Source organism: Vigna unguiculata, chromosome 7 (genome assembly GCF_004118075.2).
Source record: "Vigna unguiculata cultivar IT97K-499-35 chromosome 7, ASM411807v1, whole genome shotgun sequence".
NCBI lineage: Eukaryota > Viridiplantae > Streptophyta > Magnoliopsida > Fabales > Fabaceae > Vigna > Vigna unguiculata.
This window is the reverse complement of record NC_040285.1, coordinates 2,312,850-2,330,519: the sequence shown is the minus strand read 5'-3', so window position 1 is coordinate 2,330,519 and position 17,670 is coordinate 2,312,850. Positions and strand designations below refer to the sequence as shown.

Sequence of the window (17,670 nt, the reverse complement as noted above, 5' to 3'; positions counted from 1 at the left end):
CCATTTGTTAACCACTCGGGCTTCATAGCATGTAATACAATTTAGATTTAAATATGTCTTTAATCATTAAATATGGTTATATTTTGTTTCTATTTCCTAATTTTTATTTTCTATTTTTGGTCTTTGAATATTTTTCCTTGTTATTTTATTTTAATCCTTTTTTTTTCTTTTATATCCTTTTAATATGCAGGTTATTGATTTTAGTCTCTATTATATTTTCACACGAACTAATTCAAAATAAAAAAATATTATAAAGACTACAAAAATAAATATTTTAGATTGAAAAATTAAGCGAAAAAAACTGTACGTACCAAAAAAATTAAGTGAAAAAAACTGTACGTACCAAAAGCAAAATACTACATATCAAGATTGAAAACACATTTATAAGTTTTTATAATTAAATAAAAAAGTTAATAGATGTCATGTTATTTAATATTTTTTATATGGATATAAACTCACGCTTACGGTATCAAAACTGCAGTTACAAAAAAACAATAATGTTATATTGTTTATACATAAATTAGATAAGTAAAATAACTATATGACTTCTTCAATGGTAGTGAAGAAGAAAAGAGTCAAGAATCCGAATTCCACCTCAATTCTTTTTATCATTAAAGGCTTAACCAATTGCTCTTTACGGGAAATTCTAAAAATATGGGTAAGTGAGGTGTGAAGTTAAGAATTGTGATTTTTTTTCTTTTAATTATTTTTGTTTATTTCTATATTTCTTTAATTAGGAATTTGTACTGCAGGGGATAAACTCCACCTTCATATAGAGTTTTAGACATATTTTAAAGGGAAGTTTTGTTCAGCTATTTTGGAGGAGATTCATATGAATGGTAAGTTGGTGGAGGTATCAAAGACCTCTTTCACTATTTTTCCAAGAGGGACAATTCTAATAGTTTGTGTTGTAGGTAAAGGTGTTGTCTATAGTATAAATGAATATATAGAAGGGTTAATGGATACTATTATAACATGTAATCAATCAATTTTTATGGAATGATCGAAAAATAAATAAAAAAATAAATAATGTTTTAAAGTGGACTTTGAGAATGTAACGTGATTGATTGAGAACTTTTAGATTTTACGATGAATGTAATGTGTTTTTGAACATAAATAGAGAAAGTGTATGAAATAATGTTTTTCATCTACATAAATATAAATTTTGGTGAATGAGAGTCTTAGAGATACAATTTCAATTACAGAGTTCACTAATCAAATATGATTATAAGTATTGTTCACTATCATTTTTAGCTTTTGTACATAAAGTCACTCCTAGCTATATGTTTATCTCAATCTAGATAATCGAGTATTATGTTACTTTCAACTATACAATAAAAGTTTCTTGGTGTTTATAAGAAAAACTCTTAAAGAGGTACATAGATTTAAAAATTTCTAATTGTATAGCTTAACTTCATAACAATGAAGGATTTATAAATAAAGCTCCCACTCTAAAGTTTTCTAGTAAATGATCTTTATAAAAGCAATGAAGAAGTTTAACAACACTATTGCATATATGTCTCATGTAAATTGACTACTAATCATTTTGCATGACTTTGCTTTTATTTATGGATGTTCTCACTACAAAAAAGAAATTATTCAGTAGAGGTTTATTTGTGGAGGTTATAAAAACCCTCCACAAATTAATATTATTTAAGATGGTTTTCTTGAATTGTCCAAATGCTAAAATTAGTGGGATTTTTTAATTTTTGGAAGAGGTCTGTAACCTCCGCAAATCATTTTATACTTTTTATTTCCCTTTTATCTTTTTTTCAGTTTTTCCCTCCACCACTACAAAAATTTCGCTTGTTATTAGCCATTATTTATTAGCGGTTATAATTAACCGTTACAAATATTTTCATTTTTGACAATCTTTCTTCACCGCTACAAACTTTTATATTATTTTAACTCTAAATTATTTCATATGTTTTTGTTTTGTTTACAAATTATGTTTTTCATTTCCTAACGCTTTTTAATCTTCTTTCTCCGTCAGATGTTCATCGCAACAACTCAAATTTGCTTACGATATGCGATTATTTTCTCATCACAAGTTCATTGTTTTTCTCCGTATATTTTTTTCATAGTTTAAGTGAAATTTTCTCTGTTCCTGAAACCTAAATCTCCAATCAGAGTGAAGACCATTTTCGTCGAGATTCGAAACCTAAAAATCTATTACTATTGGCACCGCGTTGGAGTTCACCGACGAAGGCAGAGGGAGCGACAAGGGAAGCGTGGAGATGTCGAGGTCAAATGCATCGAAGAGGAGCAAGTCGTCGAAGTTCACGACAAGGCAAAACAACTTGTCTAAGTGGGAGCGGTTGTGGCAGGACCTACTCTACGGCATCTAGTCAAGGTCTACCATCACCGACGACTCTCTGATGAACTTCAGGTCCATCGAAGTAACAATAAGAATCCAATTTCTTTTTTTCCCTTCTTTACGAGCTCATACATTTTCATCTGAAATCTGGATGCATAGGAATGCTTTTTCATCGGTTTTGTTTGTTTAACTTGATGATTATGTATGTATATAGTACTTCTTGATTAGTGTTTGATTATAAAATTGTGTAAGAAGATGGTTTTGAGCCTTGACAAAGGAAGGAAGACAACAAAGAACTAAGAGATTGATTAGAAAGCTTGTAAAGTTCCATTATCTTAATCAATTATATTCAGATGAGAATTTTAATATCATTATCTTAATCCATTTTACAGTCTTAATGTATTATTTTCTATAGAGAATGTAATATTCAATTAGAGTAAATATGGCTTTGCTTAAATTTAATAGTTGTTTAATTATAATGTTATATAGTCTATTATACATTACCATTCCATCATAGATCATCATTGAATTAATATCTAACACAAATATTGTAAAAGTGAACAAAGTTGGTGCATATTGTGGTTTGTGATTAGATCGATGACACTGTATAGCTTATTTTTTTCTTAATGTTCATCATGCAGTATAGTTTTATGATGGTTAACATTAGTTCTTCTGCTAAATGCATGCCTGCTATATTTGAGTTTGGTGAATAACTATAATGACTTTGGAGGAAAGAAACAATATTTGAGTAGGCACAAAGTGACTAATTTATTTGAATCATGTAGATGCCTTGATGAGTTGAGGTTGTACTAAAGAATTAATATACTTAAGTTGAAATTTCATAGGCTTTAGATTGTTACCATCCCACAAGAGTTCTTTCTCCAAGTCTTTTATCTATAGGTCTCATTCCTATTATTAGTTGTAGTAGAACCGCCCCAAAGGAATACACATATGTTTTAACTGACACTTTGCCAAATTCTGCATATTTTGGTGTCATCTCGACCCACTATAGTTTTAAGATATTGGAACCAACCACCTGGGGTTAAAAAGAGATTGAGCATTTTATATATCTCCTTTATTTTACTTTTCTTCATTTGGCAAAGGGATGATTATGCTCTTTCTATTTTTGTTAATATTTGGTATTAAGTAAGCTTCCGTTGCCATTGAATCAATTTGACAGATTCCTGTTACATCTACTCATAGTTAGGATAATTTCTTTCAATGGTTTGAAGGGAATCAGTTTTTCACATCTAGTAAATTTTGTATTAGCATATTTTAGTATGAAATGTTGTTTCATGCAGGTTAACAATGCAGGAATTGGTGGAGTTGTAATTAAAGACAGTGATTTAATCAGTATAGTAATCCTGAATCGTGGGGTAAGACTCTACTCGTGTCGTGAAATCTAATTAATAGATATGGAAAGTTGTCTAAAAGGGGCCTAAAGTTTGCAACTTTTCATGACCATTTGAAATTCTAGATCCCATCCCATGTCAACTATTGAAATAGTAAAAGCAGAGCTTATAAAGGCTTGTGAAATTCTCATATCATGAACTTGCATTTGTTGTTAAGCCCAACACAGTTAAGGAATTATGAAAGCATTTTCACAATAGTTAAGTTTTTTGGAATTGGCTCTTCTTTTGGAATGTTATTGAGTGGGCTATTTTTCTTGTTATTATCAAAACGTTCAATAGATCTTTTGGATGTATGAAGAACTTGAGTAGTTATGTGTTATTAGAAGATTTGTAAACAGAAATTGAATTACCATGTTTTTAAGTGGTACCAGATGAGCAAGGAACAAAGACAGTGACTCAAACATACGAGTTAGCTAAAGAATGCTTGCAAATAAATTACTATGGCACTAAAATAACTGTAGAATCACTCATGCCCCTCCTCCAATTATCTGATTCACCAACAATTGTGAATCTATCGTCCTTTCTTGGGCAGTTAGAGGTAGGCACCAATTTCTTGTGCCAATAAATTATTTTCCTATTTTTTTTGGATAAACTCCATCTAATTGTGCCAATAAGTTCCTCTCTTCTGAATACTTAATTAATAGCCAATCCATATGTTATGCAATCTAACCTTGAGTTTATTCAAAACTTTCCTATAACAGATATTAGTTTATTATTGCATCTAGTTTCCTTTAATTTTCTTAAGGTCTTGTTGTTTAATCACGTCAAATTTAGAGTTTCCCTAAGGAATCGTGGGCAAGAGGAGTGTTGAGTGATGCTGATAACCTAACAGAAGAGAAAGTGGATGAAATAGTGAAGATGTTTCTAAGTGATTTCAAAGAAGGTTCATTAGAGAGTAAAGGGTGGCCTAGGTATCTAGGTGCCTATATTGTGTCAAAAACAGCTCTTTGCTAAACAACCTGGTGGGACACATCTGGCATTCCTCAGTTCTTGTTCCATATCATGGATGGTTGGTCCCTAGCATCTCTTTTCTTGTTCATTTGCCCTTCTATTGAAAGTTCTTTAAGATTTTATAGCATGCCCATTTCCACTACAAGAAAATTGTTGATTATAACTTCTTCTAATAGTTGCCTAACAACCGAAGTTGGTTTTAGAGTTGTTAATCGAAATTAAAAAAGTGAAGATGTTTCTGACACATGTTTTGGGCTTGGTGAAACAATTTTAGTGCTGACAGCTTTAGATTATCAAACTGAAATTAGTGACAGTATTAAAACATCTAAAATTAACGAAGTTAGTTGAACACTGATAGCAGAAAGTATTAAAAAAGTTAAGTTTAAGGATCTAAGTTCAAGGTTGTTTAAAAATTACAGGGTTGGGGGACATAAGTTATTGTGGAGGTTGCAACATCAGGTTAGGAAATATGTACTCGGCTTTTCCAGCTGGTGACTGGGCATGTATGGAAGGGAACAACTTTTGGTGGCTTCAAGAGTCAATCACAAGTTCCTTGGCTTGTAGAAAAGTACATGAAGAAGGTAATGCTTTTGAACCAGTGTTTGCATTAAGCTTAAATGTAAATATGAAAGTGAAAATGCATGATTAGTTTTATGGACTAAATCATTTTGCAGGAAATCAAGGTTGGTGAGTATGTAACTCATCAATAATGACAACAACTGATATTGTTTGCAAATCTCTTTTCTTATAATTTGCTTTTCAGGCTCATATTGCATTCCATCTTGTTGATCCATTACTTTAATTCAATTATTTTTTTTTGGGAAAGAAGTAACATTTGTTTGGAGAGTGATAATTTTAAAGTGTTTATTTTGGTTTGGTTGGACTCAATATTGTCCTGTTCTAACAACATGTTGATTTTTGTAGATGTGGTAAGAACATTATATATTTATCATTGTCTATGAATTTGTATAAATATTTAGATATATATCTTACATTTCTCACACTTGAGATAATCGGGCTCTAGAAATGAGAGAAAGCTAGATCATGTGCTTTTGAGTCCTAGACGTCTTCATACCATATAGTGTGCATATATGTACTTAGATTCAACTTCTTCAATTTCCTAGGTGGTTTGTTGTGTTTCTGCGATGAGAAGGTTTTCTACAACTAATGAGGGATGTGTTGTTGAAGCTAGAATGATGACTCGTGAGTATACCCCATTATGTTCATGCATTTTCAATGTAATAAATTGCACAATGACCCAATAAATGTAGTTTTGCAGAGCACCTTTCTATAGTTTTCCATTTGCAGAGCATACTCATCGAAACATAAAAAAACTAGAATATACCTTAGAAAGGGTTAAGGATGAACTTATTAGATTAAGTCAGAATTAAACCAGGGAAGCTAAAGTCCTTAAATCTCTATTTCCATCTTTCCTTAATGTTTGAATGCATTATTTTTTGTGAAGGAGAATTGATATATGGGTGAACCAATGGAATTATTTTGTGTGATGTGACCATAATCGTCATATATTCAAGATCTTTTGTATTGAGTTCTTTCTGAAAGCATTATGCTCATTTCATGAAACTGATTTATCAAATGTGGAATGCAATTGATGGAAAAACGTTCAATGTCTTCACAGATGGAAAAAAGTTCTTAATCCTGAACTTGTTAAAGGACATTGGACAAAGGAGGTTAAAACATAATTCTTTCCTTTTCAATTTTTGTTACTTTCTAACAATTCTATTCATAATTAACTTCTCTTAGTTGACATGCAGGAGGATGATAAAATAATTGAACTGGTGTCTATACATGGATCTACAAAATGGTCTTTGATATCCCAGTCTTTGCCTGGTCGAATAGAAAAACAATGCAGAGAACAGTAAGGTTAACTGAACTTTGTGAGAAATTCTTCTATCTTTTTTTAATTAATTCTTTTGTATTGATAAATGCTAAGCTTCATTGTATATGACTTAATTAGAATGTTTAGCCTTTAAATCTAAAACCTTTCATCAAACTATACCTAAGCTTAAAGAATAACTCTTTTTAGAATATTATAAGATTTGGCAACTCGTAGCTTTGTATATGGGCTACTAAACAATTAAGTTGTACTAGCTTTGTTATTTTTGCTTTTCATTTTTCCTGGTATTATTATATACTCTGTTGCTTACTAAATCCTTCATGAACACCAAATACATACGCATTGGCTTTGGTATATATATATATATATATATATATATATATATATATATATATATATATATGTTCATTATCATGAAATTAATTTCAAACATTTACAGATGGTGCAATCATCTTAGTCCAGACATAAAGAAGGATCCCTGGATTTTAGAGGAGGAATTAGCTCTTATTAAAGCTCATTGTATACATGGCAACAAATGGGCTGAAATAGCCAAGGTTCTATGTGGAAGGTATATTTTCCAATTAATTCTTTAGCTGTCATAAAGGAAATTAGAGTCATAATTAACATGTAACAAATTTCATCGAGTGTTGTTTTTATTTTATTATTATGCTAGTTGTGGAGTTCTGATTTTAGTATATGCATGTTGATTTCATGGTTTGAGGTTGACGTCTTTCTTGCAGCTAATATTTATCTTTTATAATTTTAGCAAACCGGTGATGCAAATGAGCCTGAGTCTTCTATGGGTACAAGAGGATCATCTGGTGGTAGCAACATTTAGGGTGTTGATGATGTTTTTTAGGATGAAACTATTTTAGTGTATTATGAACTTTGAGTAAGTATGGATTAAGTTGTAATTGTTTTTATGTTAATATGTTGATTTTGAGAATCAAAAGTTCTAATGATATATATTTGAGCACTTTGGTTGAAGTATTTGATTGAAATTTACAAAAATTATTGTTGATGTAAAAATATAAGTATCTCAAATGATGACATACATTGTCAAGTATAGTAGGAAATTCTAATTACAAACAAAATATTGTTTTTTTATGAGATTTGAATAATACAAGAAAAATACAATTATAAATCCACAAATTAAATAATACAAACGAAACAAGTTAAAATTTTTTTACAGTATAATCCTCAAATTGAGGAGGGTATTAACGCCCACAAAAAAATGAAAAATAGGAATTTTGGAATCAAATAGGTTTATGAAAATAAAGGAGGTTTTAAACCTCCACAAAATAATAGTCATGAATAGGAGAGGTTATAACCCTCCATTAAAAAACTTCCACAATATAAATCTGGTACCAGGGGTTATAGAAAACCTCCACAAAAAACTTGTGGGGAACCTAACTGTGGAGGTTTGAAAAATCCCTGCAAATTATTTTGTGGAGGGTAAAAACCCCCGCTAAACGAAATTAAAACCTCCGCAATTTAACTTTTTTTTTGTAGTGTCTGAAAAGGATGGTTGTAACTTGCGTGTGTTTTGTATTTGTACTTTTTAAAATATGTTTGACTTCTAACAACTTTCATTGTTATACTCAATATCATGGTGAATGACATATTTTGGTCTACAATTTCTTCTACTCTTCCGACAATACAAGTGAATATACAAACTCATTATGTGTGATTGTGTTAGAATTATATTTGGAAAATGTTAGTCAACTTCCTCCAAAGGTAGACATTCTTTGTTGTTTCCATTTAGTACTTATTACACTTTGTTAAGTCGTTTTGAGCATGCTACTAATCATATATTATTTATGTGTTTAGAGGTTTTTTGTAGACTTTGTGTACTATTTATAAAATAAAAAAATAACATTTGTTGCTTATTGGTAAGACTTCATCTATATTGGATGTGTGTTTAGTCTTTCTCTATTATGTCTCATAGTTACATATGATTGTTTAATCTTAAATATTTTGTAAACAGTTGAACAATAAATAATCTTATTAAAGAGTTAAAATATGATATTATTTGTTATCATAAAAAATCACACGTACTTATAAGCAAGATTTCAGAATTAGACTTGCATTTATTTATTAACATTTTAATCTATGCCTTGACAAAAGTATGTTTATAATAGAAGTAAGGAGGTTTAAGAGTAAATAATATATTTATTCAACAAGACTTAACTAAGAAACCAAGTGTATTGTTTTATAAATATGGAGAAGATAATGTATATATAAACAAATCAAATTAGTGAAAAGAAATAATTTGTTTAAGGTTTAAATATTCTTTGGTCCTTGTCTTGGTTCATTTTTTTTTTCGCATTCAATTTGGTTCCTACATTATGTTTATATTCATTTTCGTTGGCATTGTTTAAATTGATAACAAAGTGTATCAACTGACACTATTCATATTACTTGCACCATTTTAATTATGACTATTTGTGTTTTTTAAAATAATTTCCTATTTTTAGTTAAATTTGTTCAATTTAGTCTCATCTTCTACTTTATTACCCTTAACCCTCGCTTCATCACGATCATTGTCATTTAATCATTCATAACCCTAACACTTATTTCATGACCCTTCAACACCACCACCCCTACACTAAAAGCTCCACCCCAACCACCACTCTTACCACCACATTAAAATCACATTCACCACTATAATTCTAAAATCCCTAATACCATGAGTGTTGTTGTTGATGGGTTTAAGCCTTTGTTTAAATGAGAGTAAATGATGAAGTATGCAAAATTGAATTTTTGTGAATTTGAATAAAAAATAGCATTGTAATGTTAAAAGAAGAAAAAAAAAAGAATATGAATTCGTATAATAATTTTTAATAGAACTAGAAATTGACATATTAGATTTGTCAATCTTCAAAATATCAATTTTCTTTATAATTTCTAAGTTTCCTATTCTCTTCGATATATTGAGTAAAATAACGTAAGTATATTGAATTTGAAAACAATATAAGTATTAGTTAACATAGAAAGTAGTAAATTTATTACCACAGTTAATTTTAAGTTAATAAAATAAAATAATATGATAAAAATATAAACACATTGCATTAACACTCGTGCGGGATTACAATAATATCTTTGTATTATGGAAAAATTAAAAATGTCTGTAGCATTAATTTTATATTAGAAATATTTTAATAATATTCTATATAAAATAAATTTATTAATTTAATTACTTATTACATACAATTTTTATTACTATATGTATATAATTTAAAAAACCTAAATATACATTATAATGTAATACTACAAAAATTTACCTAAACTAAAGCACTACCATATTTACGTTAACAAAATTAATAACACGAAGAAATTGATTAAGATCACACCACTCTTCCGCCCATAATATTTCTTATAGTAAATATTTTCCGACAATAGCAAAATGCAATTTGGATTATACATACATATATATATATATATATATTATATTTCTTTTCAGATTTAAGGTTAATGAAAAATGGAGGTAGGCGTGACGTCATAAATCACACGGGTAATGAAGGTGCGGCAGAAGCAAAAGAACAAAACAGTTAGGGCAACACATATGATTGTTTTTTTTTGGATTCCCACCTCAGCGGAATCCAAACCCAACATTTAACTACGTTGAAACCTTTTCTTTTTAAATCCTCTCAGTATTACCCAAATCTACCACTCACCAATTTCAATATATACTATTTTTTTTATTTATTGATATTCTCTTCGCACCACCACCACCTTCTCTCTCTGCCTCACCACCCTCTTCTCCAAAACCTCTTTTCCGCCGTTTGTTAGGGTTTTTCTGGATCTCGATCCCTCTCAATGGACCTTCGCAAGCGTGGAAGGCCCGAACTCGCCGCCACCCTTAACGGCGCCGTTAAGAAGACCAAGCAAGGTTTGCACTCTCTCCGTCTCTCTTTCTCTTTCTCTTTCTCTCTCTGTAACATTCTTCTGTTTACTTACTCGGCAATGTCCCGTTTTCGCTCCTTTTTCTTCGTCGTTTTGCCTCTGCTTCATGGTCGTTTTTCGTTTTACGGTTTTAGCTTAGTTACTTGCTTTGTTACAACACTCCTGAAATTCTTGAAAATTCGACCAGCCAAAACTAAGCATATATTACACGTGTCTTTTTCAAACGAAACAGTGGTTAAGTGTTTAGTGTTCACTGTGTTGCATGTTTTTTTATCATTGGTTTGTTAACTATTAGCTTCGGGTGGTTGATTGTACAAAATTTTACCTGATTTAATATACTTCAGATATAAATATTACTCGTGAAATATGTGTTTTTGGAGAAAAAAAATTTAAATGGAGTGTACTGATTTAATAATAACAGTAGAGAACATTAACTGAGAAAACGTAATTAATGTTTTGCAACAGACTTGGAGTCCTCATCAGGTGGTGTAGGAAGCAAATCGAAGCCCTGTACCAAGTTTTTTAGGTTCTAATCTTTCCTATCTAAATGAGTATTTCTGAGGTGCATCTTTTATATTTTTAATGGCGGTGTATCGTAAGAATTAATTGTTTTAATGATGCTATAAAACTAATATGTGAATTAACTGGGTCGGTATTGGAAGCTTTTATACAGGTACATACTGTTCTTTGGTCTAATCAAGCTGTAACAGAATAATGGTTTTGTAATGGAGAACAATAAAGATGATAACAATTTGCAGGACGACCGTTGGCAATGGGAACCAAACATTACACCGAAGATAAATTGATTGTTTTCATTGTTTGTGTTTCCCACGCTCTTTAGTTAGTGTAAATGTTGTTCGTGTTTTTAACAATATCTATGAAATTTTCGTTGCATTCTATTATTTATGAACACACCTTTCAAATGGTAAGCTATTAATAGACTGATATGGTGAACTTTTGTTACTTGGGTCAGGTACTCTATTTCTAAATTATGTATAGATGCATTTAAAATTTAGCATCAAGGTTGTGTTGTTATATTTTTCAAGAGACCGATTTGTTTTCAACACCTATAAACTTGAACTAGTCAATTGTGTCCTATCTTACATTCTGAGTATATAGAAGCTTTGTTCAATAATTGGAGATGAATTTGATTGAGAGGTTGTTTATTGTTTAGAAGTAGTCTCACAAGATAGTTGTGCTTTTTAACATCTTTTATTCCTTCTTGCTTGTTAGGGATTTTCTGGATATGCTTTTTAGCTGGTGACTTCTTTACATTTACATTCTTGATAATGTAAATATATGTCATTCAAAATTTAGTGTTATAAGATTGTAATCCAGCACTTATGGTCATGCGAAATTATGATGAAATTCCACCCAAAGAGCACTTTATGGTTGCAGTCTTATTGCAATCTTTGATGTGGTGGACAAAGGTGGCCAATGTGGTTTCATATTTCCTCAACATCAAGGATTGCAAGAAAATTGCAACCACATTTTAGAACCTTGATTGAGAGAGTGCTCATGGAGGGGAATCTCATTGTGAGGTCTCATCATTATATTTGCAGTAGCCTTAAACCTTGATGATGTGATTAAAATTGTGGTAATTTATCTGTTGTTTTCAATAGTTAATTCTACATCTAAACTTTGTTTTAATGGGATTACTGTATAATTTCTGTGTTGGGTCCTACCTTGTTAAGTGATTTTTGCAAAGGAAACACTAGCCCAACTTGATTTTGTTAAGAACTCATACCCCAATCATCAATTTCTTTCGGTCCGTAACTGATTTATTTCAGTGACAAGCCAATCTGTGTAATCTCTATGGTGTTTGTTTATTGTGGTGGTTCTTAGCACTGGTCATTCTTACATTGTTACCGGTCTTGGTTCTGCTCTTAGTTGTTCTGTGTCTTAATTTCTGTTCTGCTTTCGTTAGTTTTCCCCCCACCCCCTTTCTGAGCTTTTTAGCACTTGACTGAGGAGATGGGGGGGAATAAATGATTTCAAAGTAGTAGTGTGCAAGGTCCTAATTAGAAGGTTCTGTACATAGTGGTGGGGTTGAGCAACACAGCTCTTTTGCCAAGCTTACTCTTTGGTTTGGGTGTTTGAAATAGAGGCTTCAAACTGCCCGTATAAGTAATCTTTTTGCTACCATCTGAAATGGGATTTTGTTTTGCCATCCTTTCTTGGTTTAAAAGCTACTTAGTTTGAAGTTAAAAGCTCAAAATTAGAGATCTAAAAGTAAAGCTGAACTAGTTTGATACTTTTTGCGTAAAAGCTCATTTTAAGCCAAAAGCTTCACTTACTTTCATACATTGATTATTTTAGGATGAATTGGTGGTAGTTACTGCAGCTGACTAAAGTTACTCTGGTTGTCTTTTTTTTTTCCTCTTAAGCTACTTTTTCCCCTTTTTATTTTATGCAAAAATGCTCCTTAATTTAGTAGCTTTTCCAAATATATGTGTGTGTGTTTGTGTTAGCTTTTCTTTGAAAAAGAAAAACCAAAACGATAGTTGGGCCAAACACTACCAAGCTGGTTTGATTACTAGTGAAAATTTTGGTTTGAATCGTAACTTGAAGGGAAAACCAGAGCACACTCCCTAAACTTTTGATGGAAACTGTATTTTTGTTCACCCGCTTGTCCCATCTGAAAACCTATCGTTTTTAATCAGTTGTTGTACACTGTTAAATTATAAATCGACCGAGACAAGTTCATAAGCTAAAAATTACACTCTGATAAGCATTGATAAATTTTCTCATTGATAGTATATATTAAACAAACAGATAAGAATAGTTCGTTGCTTCAATAAGACTACTCGTCAAGTCCTCGTTTTGCTCTGATGCAGTTTGTCCATTATTAACTGTTGCTCTATAGCAATTGTTAGTGTACTTAGTCTTTAAACGTCATTGTTATTATATTTTGTGAAAACAAACTAAGTACTTCATATTTGGTTGACTCCCTTAGTATGTTGGGTGAGTATAAGCATTGACATGGTATACGAAAGACTTGCGATGCTAAAGTGTTGATATGGCTGATCCTCTTGAAGTAGCTTTGCTATATCTCTGCCCACTGATATCTCCTTCTTCTTGTGTTTAATTCAGTGTTTCACTTTCATGAACTTAGTTTTGGACTTTTGATGGTTTTCAAAATTTGAACATAATGCATACATGTCTTTCTAAATAATCCATGGTCTTTAACATTCTATACCATGAGTTACTTTTTCATTCTGTAGAAAACCGGAAATAAAGAGAGGCTTGCATTTTATGTAAGAAGTATTGATATGATGATCTGATGATACCGTGATGTGTTTTGCAGCACTTCTGGTTGCCCATTTGGTGAGAGCTGCCATTTCTTGCATTTTGTTCCTGGTGGTTATAATGTGGTTGCCCATATGATGAATTTAAAACCTGCTGCTCCTCCTTCAAGAGCTGTTGCTGCACCACCTCCGATCCCTAATGGCTCTACTCCATCTGCTGTTAAAACACGCATATGTAACAAGTTCAATACTGCTGAAGGATGCAAATTTGGTGACAAGTGCCATTTTGCTCATGGTGAATGGGAACTTGGTAAACCTATTGCTCCCTCATTTGATGATCATCGACCTTTGGGACCTCCATCAGCTGGTCGAATGGCTGGTCGAATTGAGCCTCCTCCCTTGGCTGGTAGCTTTGGCGCCATTTCTACGGCCAAGATCAGTGTAGAAGCTTCTCTGGCAGGAGCTATCATTGGGAAGGGTGGTGTGAACTCAAAGCAGATCTGTCGCCAAACAGGAGCGAAGCTTTCAATCAGAGAGCATGAAACTGATCCAAACCTTAGAAACATTGAACTTGAGGGAACTTTCGAACAGATAAAGGAGGCAAGTAATATGGTAAAAGATTTACTTTTGACTGTTTCAATGTCTGCCCCTCCCAAATCCACCCATGGTGTTCCTGGTGCCCCTGCTCCACCTGGAAGTAACTTCAAGACCAAGCTGTGTGAGAATTTTGCAAAAGGGTCTTGCACTTTTGGAGATCGATGCCACTTTGCTCATGGAGCTGCCGAGTTGCGCAAGCAGGGGGTATGATTTTGTTTTTCGATCTTGTATTAGCCAGGTCTATTATTATCATTATTGCAGTTGATGTTGTTGTGCATTGTTACTTAGTGGTTGGTACTCACATTAATTTTCCTGTTATAGTTTTGCCGAACTAAGTTAATTTTCAAATCATCTTTTTTGCGGTTGCAAAAATGAGTATCCTGTTCTTTTTGCCATGTTTTCATTTCATTTCTTTTGCTTTTAATCACAGTTTTGTTCTGTTTTCAATATGTTTGTGTGAGAAACTTGTACAATGACAAAAAAAAACGCATTATATCAAAGAACATTTACAATTAATTGATAATATAAGTATTTTATCTTTTTAGGTTGGTGAGGCCCGAAAGATTATTGTCTGTGATAAAAATAACTCAATAAATTTGGATGTCATGAAATAGATAATTCACTGATTTCTTTTGCCATGAAATTATGAAGAAAAAAAAACACCATTCCTTGAGACTACACTTTTATTTATTGAGACAGACAGATAAGGTAACTAAGAGGAACTAAATGTTCCACGTACAACACTGGTCCCATAACCAAAAGGGTTATGAACTACGAAAAACACACACAAAAGTATACAACGTAAGATTAATAAAATACAACACCCAAAGCTACATAATCTAAAAACATAGCATAACCTAACTACCTACAAAACACATCTACATTCAAAGTTTTCACGAATCGTTGTTATTCAACTGAAAGTAGGCCCACTCGTAGGAGCACTTTCTCCCCCAATGCTAGTTTGGGTCGTTGTATCCACGACAGTTTTAGTCTCGATCGGGGGAAGTGCCTCATGCCCAGCCTCAGGCCCATGGTCAAGAACATACCTATCATCAGGCTCAGACATTCTTGCCGTTTCGTTAGATTCCATTTGTCCAAATTCACCGGTGGGGTACATGGAAGACTCAGACCCAAGCCCAGGCCCAGTACTTGGGGGTATGGCATCGGGCCCGGGCCCAGTTGTGGTAAAGGTCGAAGTCTCAGACGCTGGCCCAGTGTTTGCAGCGTTGTCGGACTCAGGCCCAGTTGTGTCTGTCTGAGGCCCGTGGGCCTGTCCAGCAATGGCAGACTGCTTGGCTGCAGCGTTGTGCTGACGCGCCTGGCGCTTCTCCATCTCGGCCTGGTTTATCTTCTCTTGTTTCTTCTTAGTCGCCCTTTCCTTCTCCCTTTCATCATGTGCACTAATCTTCTCACTCTGTTCCGGACCAATTCAAAGTTAAGACGAGCCCAGTTTCATTTTTGTGATTTTCCACGAATACAAAATTTTCGTTCGTTTCCATAATAATCATTATAAAGATTCTGGTTAATTGAAGATGTAACATTCACCATGCATGAACAAAAACGAAAGTAACAAAAAAGAAGAAGAGATTAACCTTCTCCTGAAGAGTGGCTTTGGTCTTCTCCAAACCAGACTTGGCAGAAGCACCAATGTTTGCGGCGGTTTCCTTCACGCTCTCCACCGCTTTCTTCGCTGCCTGCATTTTCAATCTTCTATTTTTCTCTCTTTTCTCTTTCCCACCTTTATATAAACATTCAAGTGCCCTACACGTGTCCAACACAACACACGTGGCATCTTTCTGATCGCTAACTGCCACGTTTCTTTATGAAACTAACTTAAGGGAGTAACGGCCTGTACCACGTTACTACTATTCATAGCCCACCTCTCATCTTTCTTTAAATAATTTTATTCCCATGCTAATAACTAATTTAGAATTTATTAGGTATTCTTCAGAAAATAAACAAATAAACTACTAAATGTATTTTCGAACGTAATACTTTCTATATTGTTGTAAATAAGACTATAAAAGAATAATAATAAAATAAATAATTTATGACTTTTAAGCTTAAGAGACTTATGTACTACCCTCAAAGATATTAAAAATATCTCCATTATAGTATGAGTTATCTTATATATATATCTCAAATATACCTAGTTCTATGTAAATATCTCAAAAAATATTTATAAATAATATCTTATAATGTTATACTAACGTATTTATATCTTTAACTAAACCCTCATTGATCTCTTAAAATCATTCTAAGAAAGATTATTAAAAAAACAACGATGACATTATTTCGTAAGTAATTAATAGCGAGGGAGTTATTTTCTCGTCATTATTGCAATTTCTATAACAAATTCGTCTATGAAACCTCATTGATGAATTAAAAGGAAATAACTTAACTTATTTGTTAATTTGCAACAATTTTATGGTAATTTTTTCCTAATTATTTCCTAGTAAATATGTAACAAAATATTTCCTATATATTTCTTAAATAATATGTAGCAAATTACAAAATTTTATTTATAATTACTCCTAATTGATCCAAAGGAAATTATTGAAATTTATCTTTATCAACTGCCTAATTGACCCGTAATAAATTTTAACAACTTGTTCCTATATTAAATTACAGTGTTACTAATAAAATTATAGCTAGATTAATTTCCTTTCAATTTTATCTGAAATATTATAGAATTTATCTGCCAATTTTTTTTTTTAAAAGAATATGTATGAAAAGCTTAAAAGGAATATGTAGCTTCTGCTTTTTTTTAATATGCAATCGAAATACAAAATAATAGGTAAAATTACAATAAATTTAGTAAGAATTTTATACAAAAATATTTTATAAAAAATAATAATAATAATTTCTTGTAAATTATTGTTTGTGTATTTTTTGAAGAAAGTTTTTTCAAAGAAATTAGCAAAAAATATAATAGTGATAGCATTAAAGGAAAGAAAATAATATTATATATTTTAGTCAAATATCTTTTATAATTTTGGAAATTATCTAATAAATGTAATTGATAAATAAAATGTTATGAATTTACGTGATAATAAAATATGATAGTTTGATAATATATTAATATCTTATTATTTTTAAAGAGAATAATTTTGTGAAATTTTGGGATAATAATAAATAAATCAGTCAGATAATAATTTGGATATTTTTTTCTCGTTAATATAAATTTTGTTTGTCAGGTATGGATTAACAACAAAATTATCCATAACTAAAAGAAATTGAATTTTGCGCTAAAATAATAACAGAAAGAAATATTTTTATCAAACTATAACTAATTAACTTAAAGTTAACTACAATATTTTCGAGTAATTATTCCCTCGGTAAAAAACGAGAAACTAATGAAAAATATTTTTTCTTGTTAAT

General features: G+C 31.6%; 2 protein-coding genes and 1 long non-coding RNA gene across 21 annotated transcripts; 2 read left to right on the top strand and 1 right to left on the bottom strand.

The window, feature by feature from the left end:
• The first annotated feature begins 1,919 nt into the window (after positions 1–1,919).
• LOC114191552 lies at positions 1,920–7,525 on the top strand. 19 transcript variants are annotated; one of them, XR_003605976.1, is made up of 9 exons: positions 1,920–3,693; positions 4,101–4,267; positions 4,504–4,738; positions 5,100–5,261; positions 5,805–5,883; positions 6,320–6,371; positions 6,456–6,559; positions 6,978–7,106; positions 7,305–7,515. It is a non-coding gene; the product is annotated as an uncharacterized LOC114191552 (long non-coding RNA). The 19 variants fall into 19 exon arrangements; XR_003605970.1 differs by lacking the exon at positions 5,805–5,883 and having other exon boundaries at positions 1,922–2,389; positions 3,619–3,693; XR_003605971.1 differs by lacking the exon at positions 5,805–5,883 and having other exon boundaries at positions 1,922–2,399; positions 3,619–3,693.
• A 2,680-nt stretch (positions 7,526–10,205) lies between these two features.
• On the top strand, positions 10,206–14,679 carry LOC114192074 (zinc finger CCCH domain-containing protein 14-like). The gene is made up of 3 exons (XM_028081648.1): positions 10,206–10,430; positions 10,910–10,970; positions 13,752–14,679. The coding sequence occupies exons 1-3, from the start codon at positions 10,358–10,360 to the stop codon at positions 14,497–14,499; spliced, it is 882 nt and encodes a 293-aa protein (XP_027937449.1). The 5' UTR covers positions 10,206–10,357; the 3' UTR covers positions 14,500–14,679.
• A 247-nt stretch (positions 14,680–14,926) lies between these two features.
• LOC114190596 (11 kDa late embryogenesis abundant protein-like) lies at positions 14,927–15,997 on the bottom strand. The gene is made up of 2 exons (XM_028079546.1): positions 15,882–15,997; positions 14,927–15,703 (listed from the first exon to the last, which is right to left on the bottom strand). Exons 1-2 carry the CDS (start codon positions 15,987–15,989, stop codon positions 15,200–15,202), a joined length of 612 nt encoding a protein of 203 aa, XP_027935347.1. The 5' UTR covers positions 15,990–15,997; the 3' UTR covers positions 14,927–15,199.
• Positions 15,998–17,670: the final 1,673 nt, after the last annotated feature.

Coding starts and splice junctions, on each gene's coding strand:
- LOC114192074 (XM_028081648.1), top strand. CDS start 10,358: ATGGACCTTCGCAAGCGTGGAAGGCCCGAACTCGCCGCCACCCTTAAC. Junction 10,431..10,909: donor CGTTAAGAAGACCAAGCAAG/GTTTGCACTCTC, acceptor GTTTTGCAACAG/ACTTGGAGTCCTCATCAGGT. Junction 10,971..13,751: donor CCCTGTACCAAGTTTTTTAG/GTTCTAATCTTT, acceptor TGTGTTTTGCAG/CACTTCTGGTTGCCCATTTG.
- LOC114190596 (XM_028079546.1), bottom strand. CDS start 15,989: ATGCAGGCAGCGAAGAAAGCGGTGGAGAGCGTGAAGGAAACCGCCGCA. Junction 15,704..15,881: donor AAGCCACTCTTCAGGAGAAG/GTTAATCTCTTC, acceptor GGTCCGGAACAG/AGTGAGAAGATTAGTGCACA.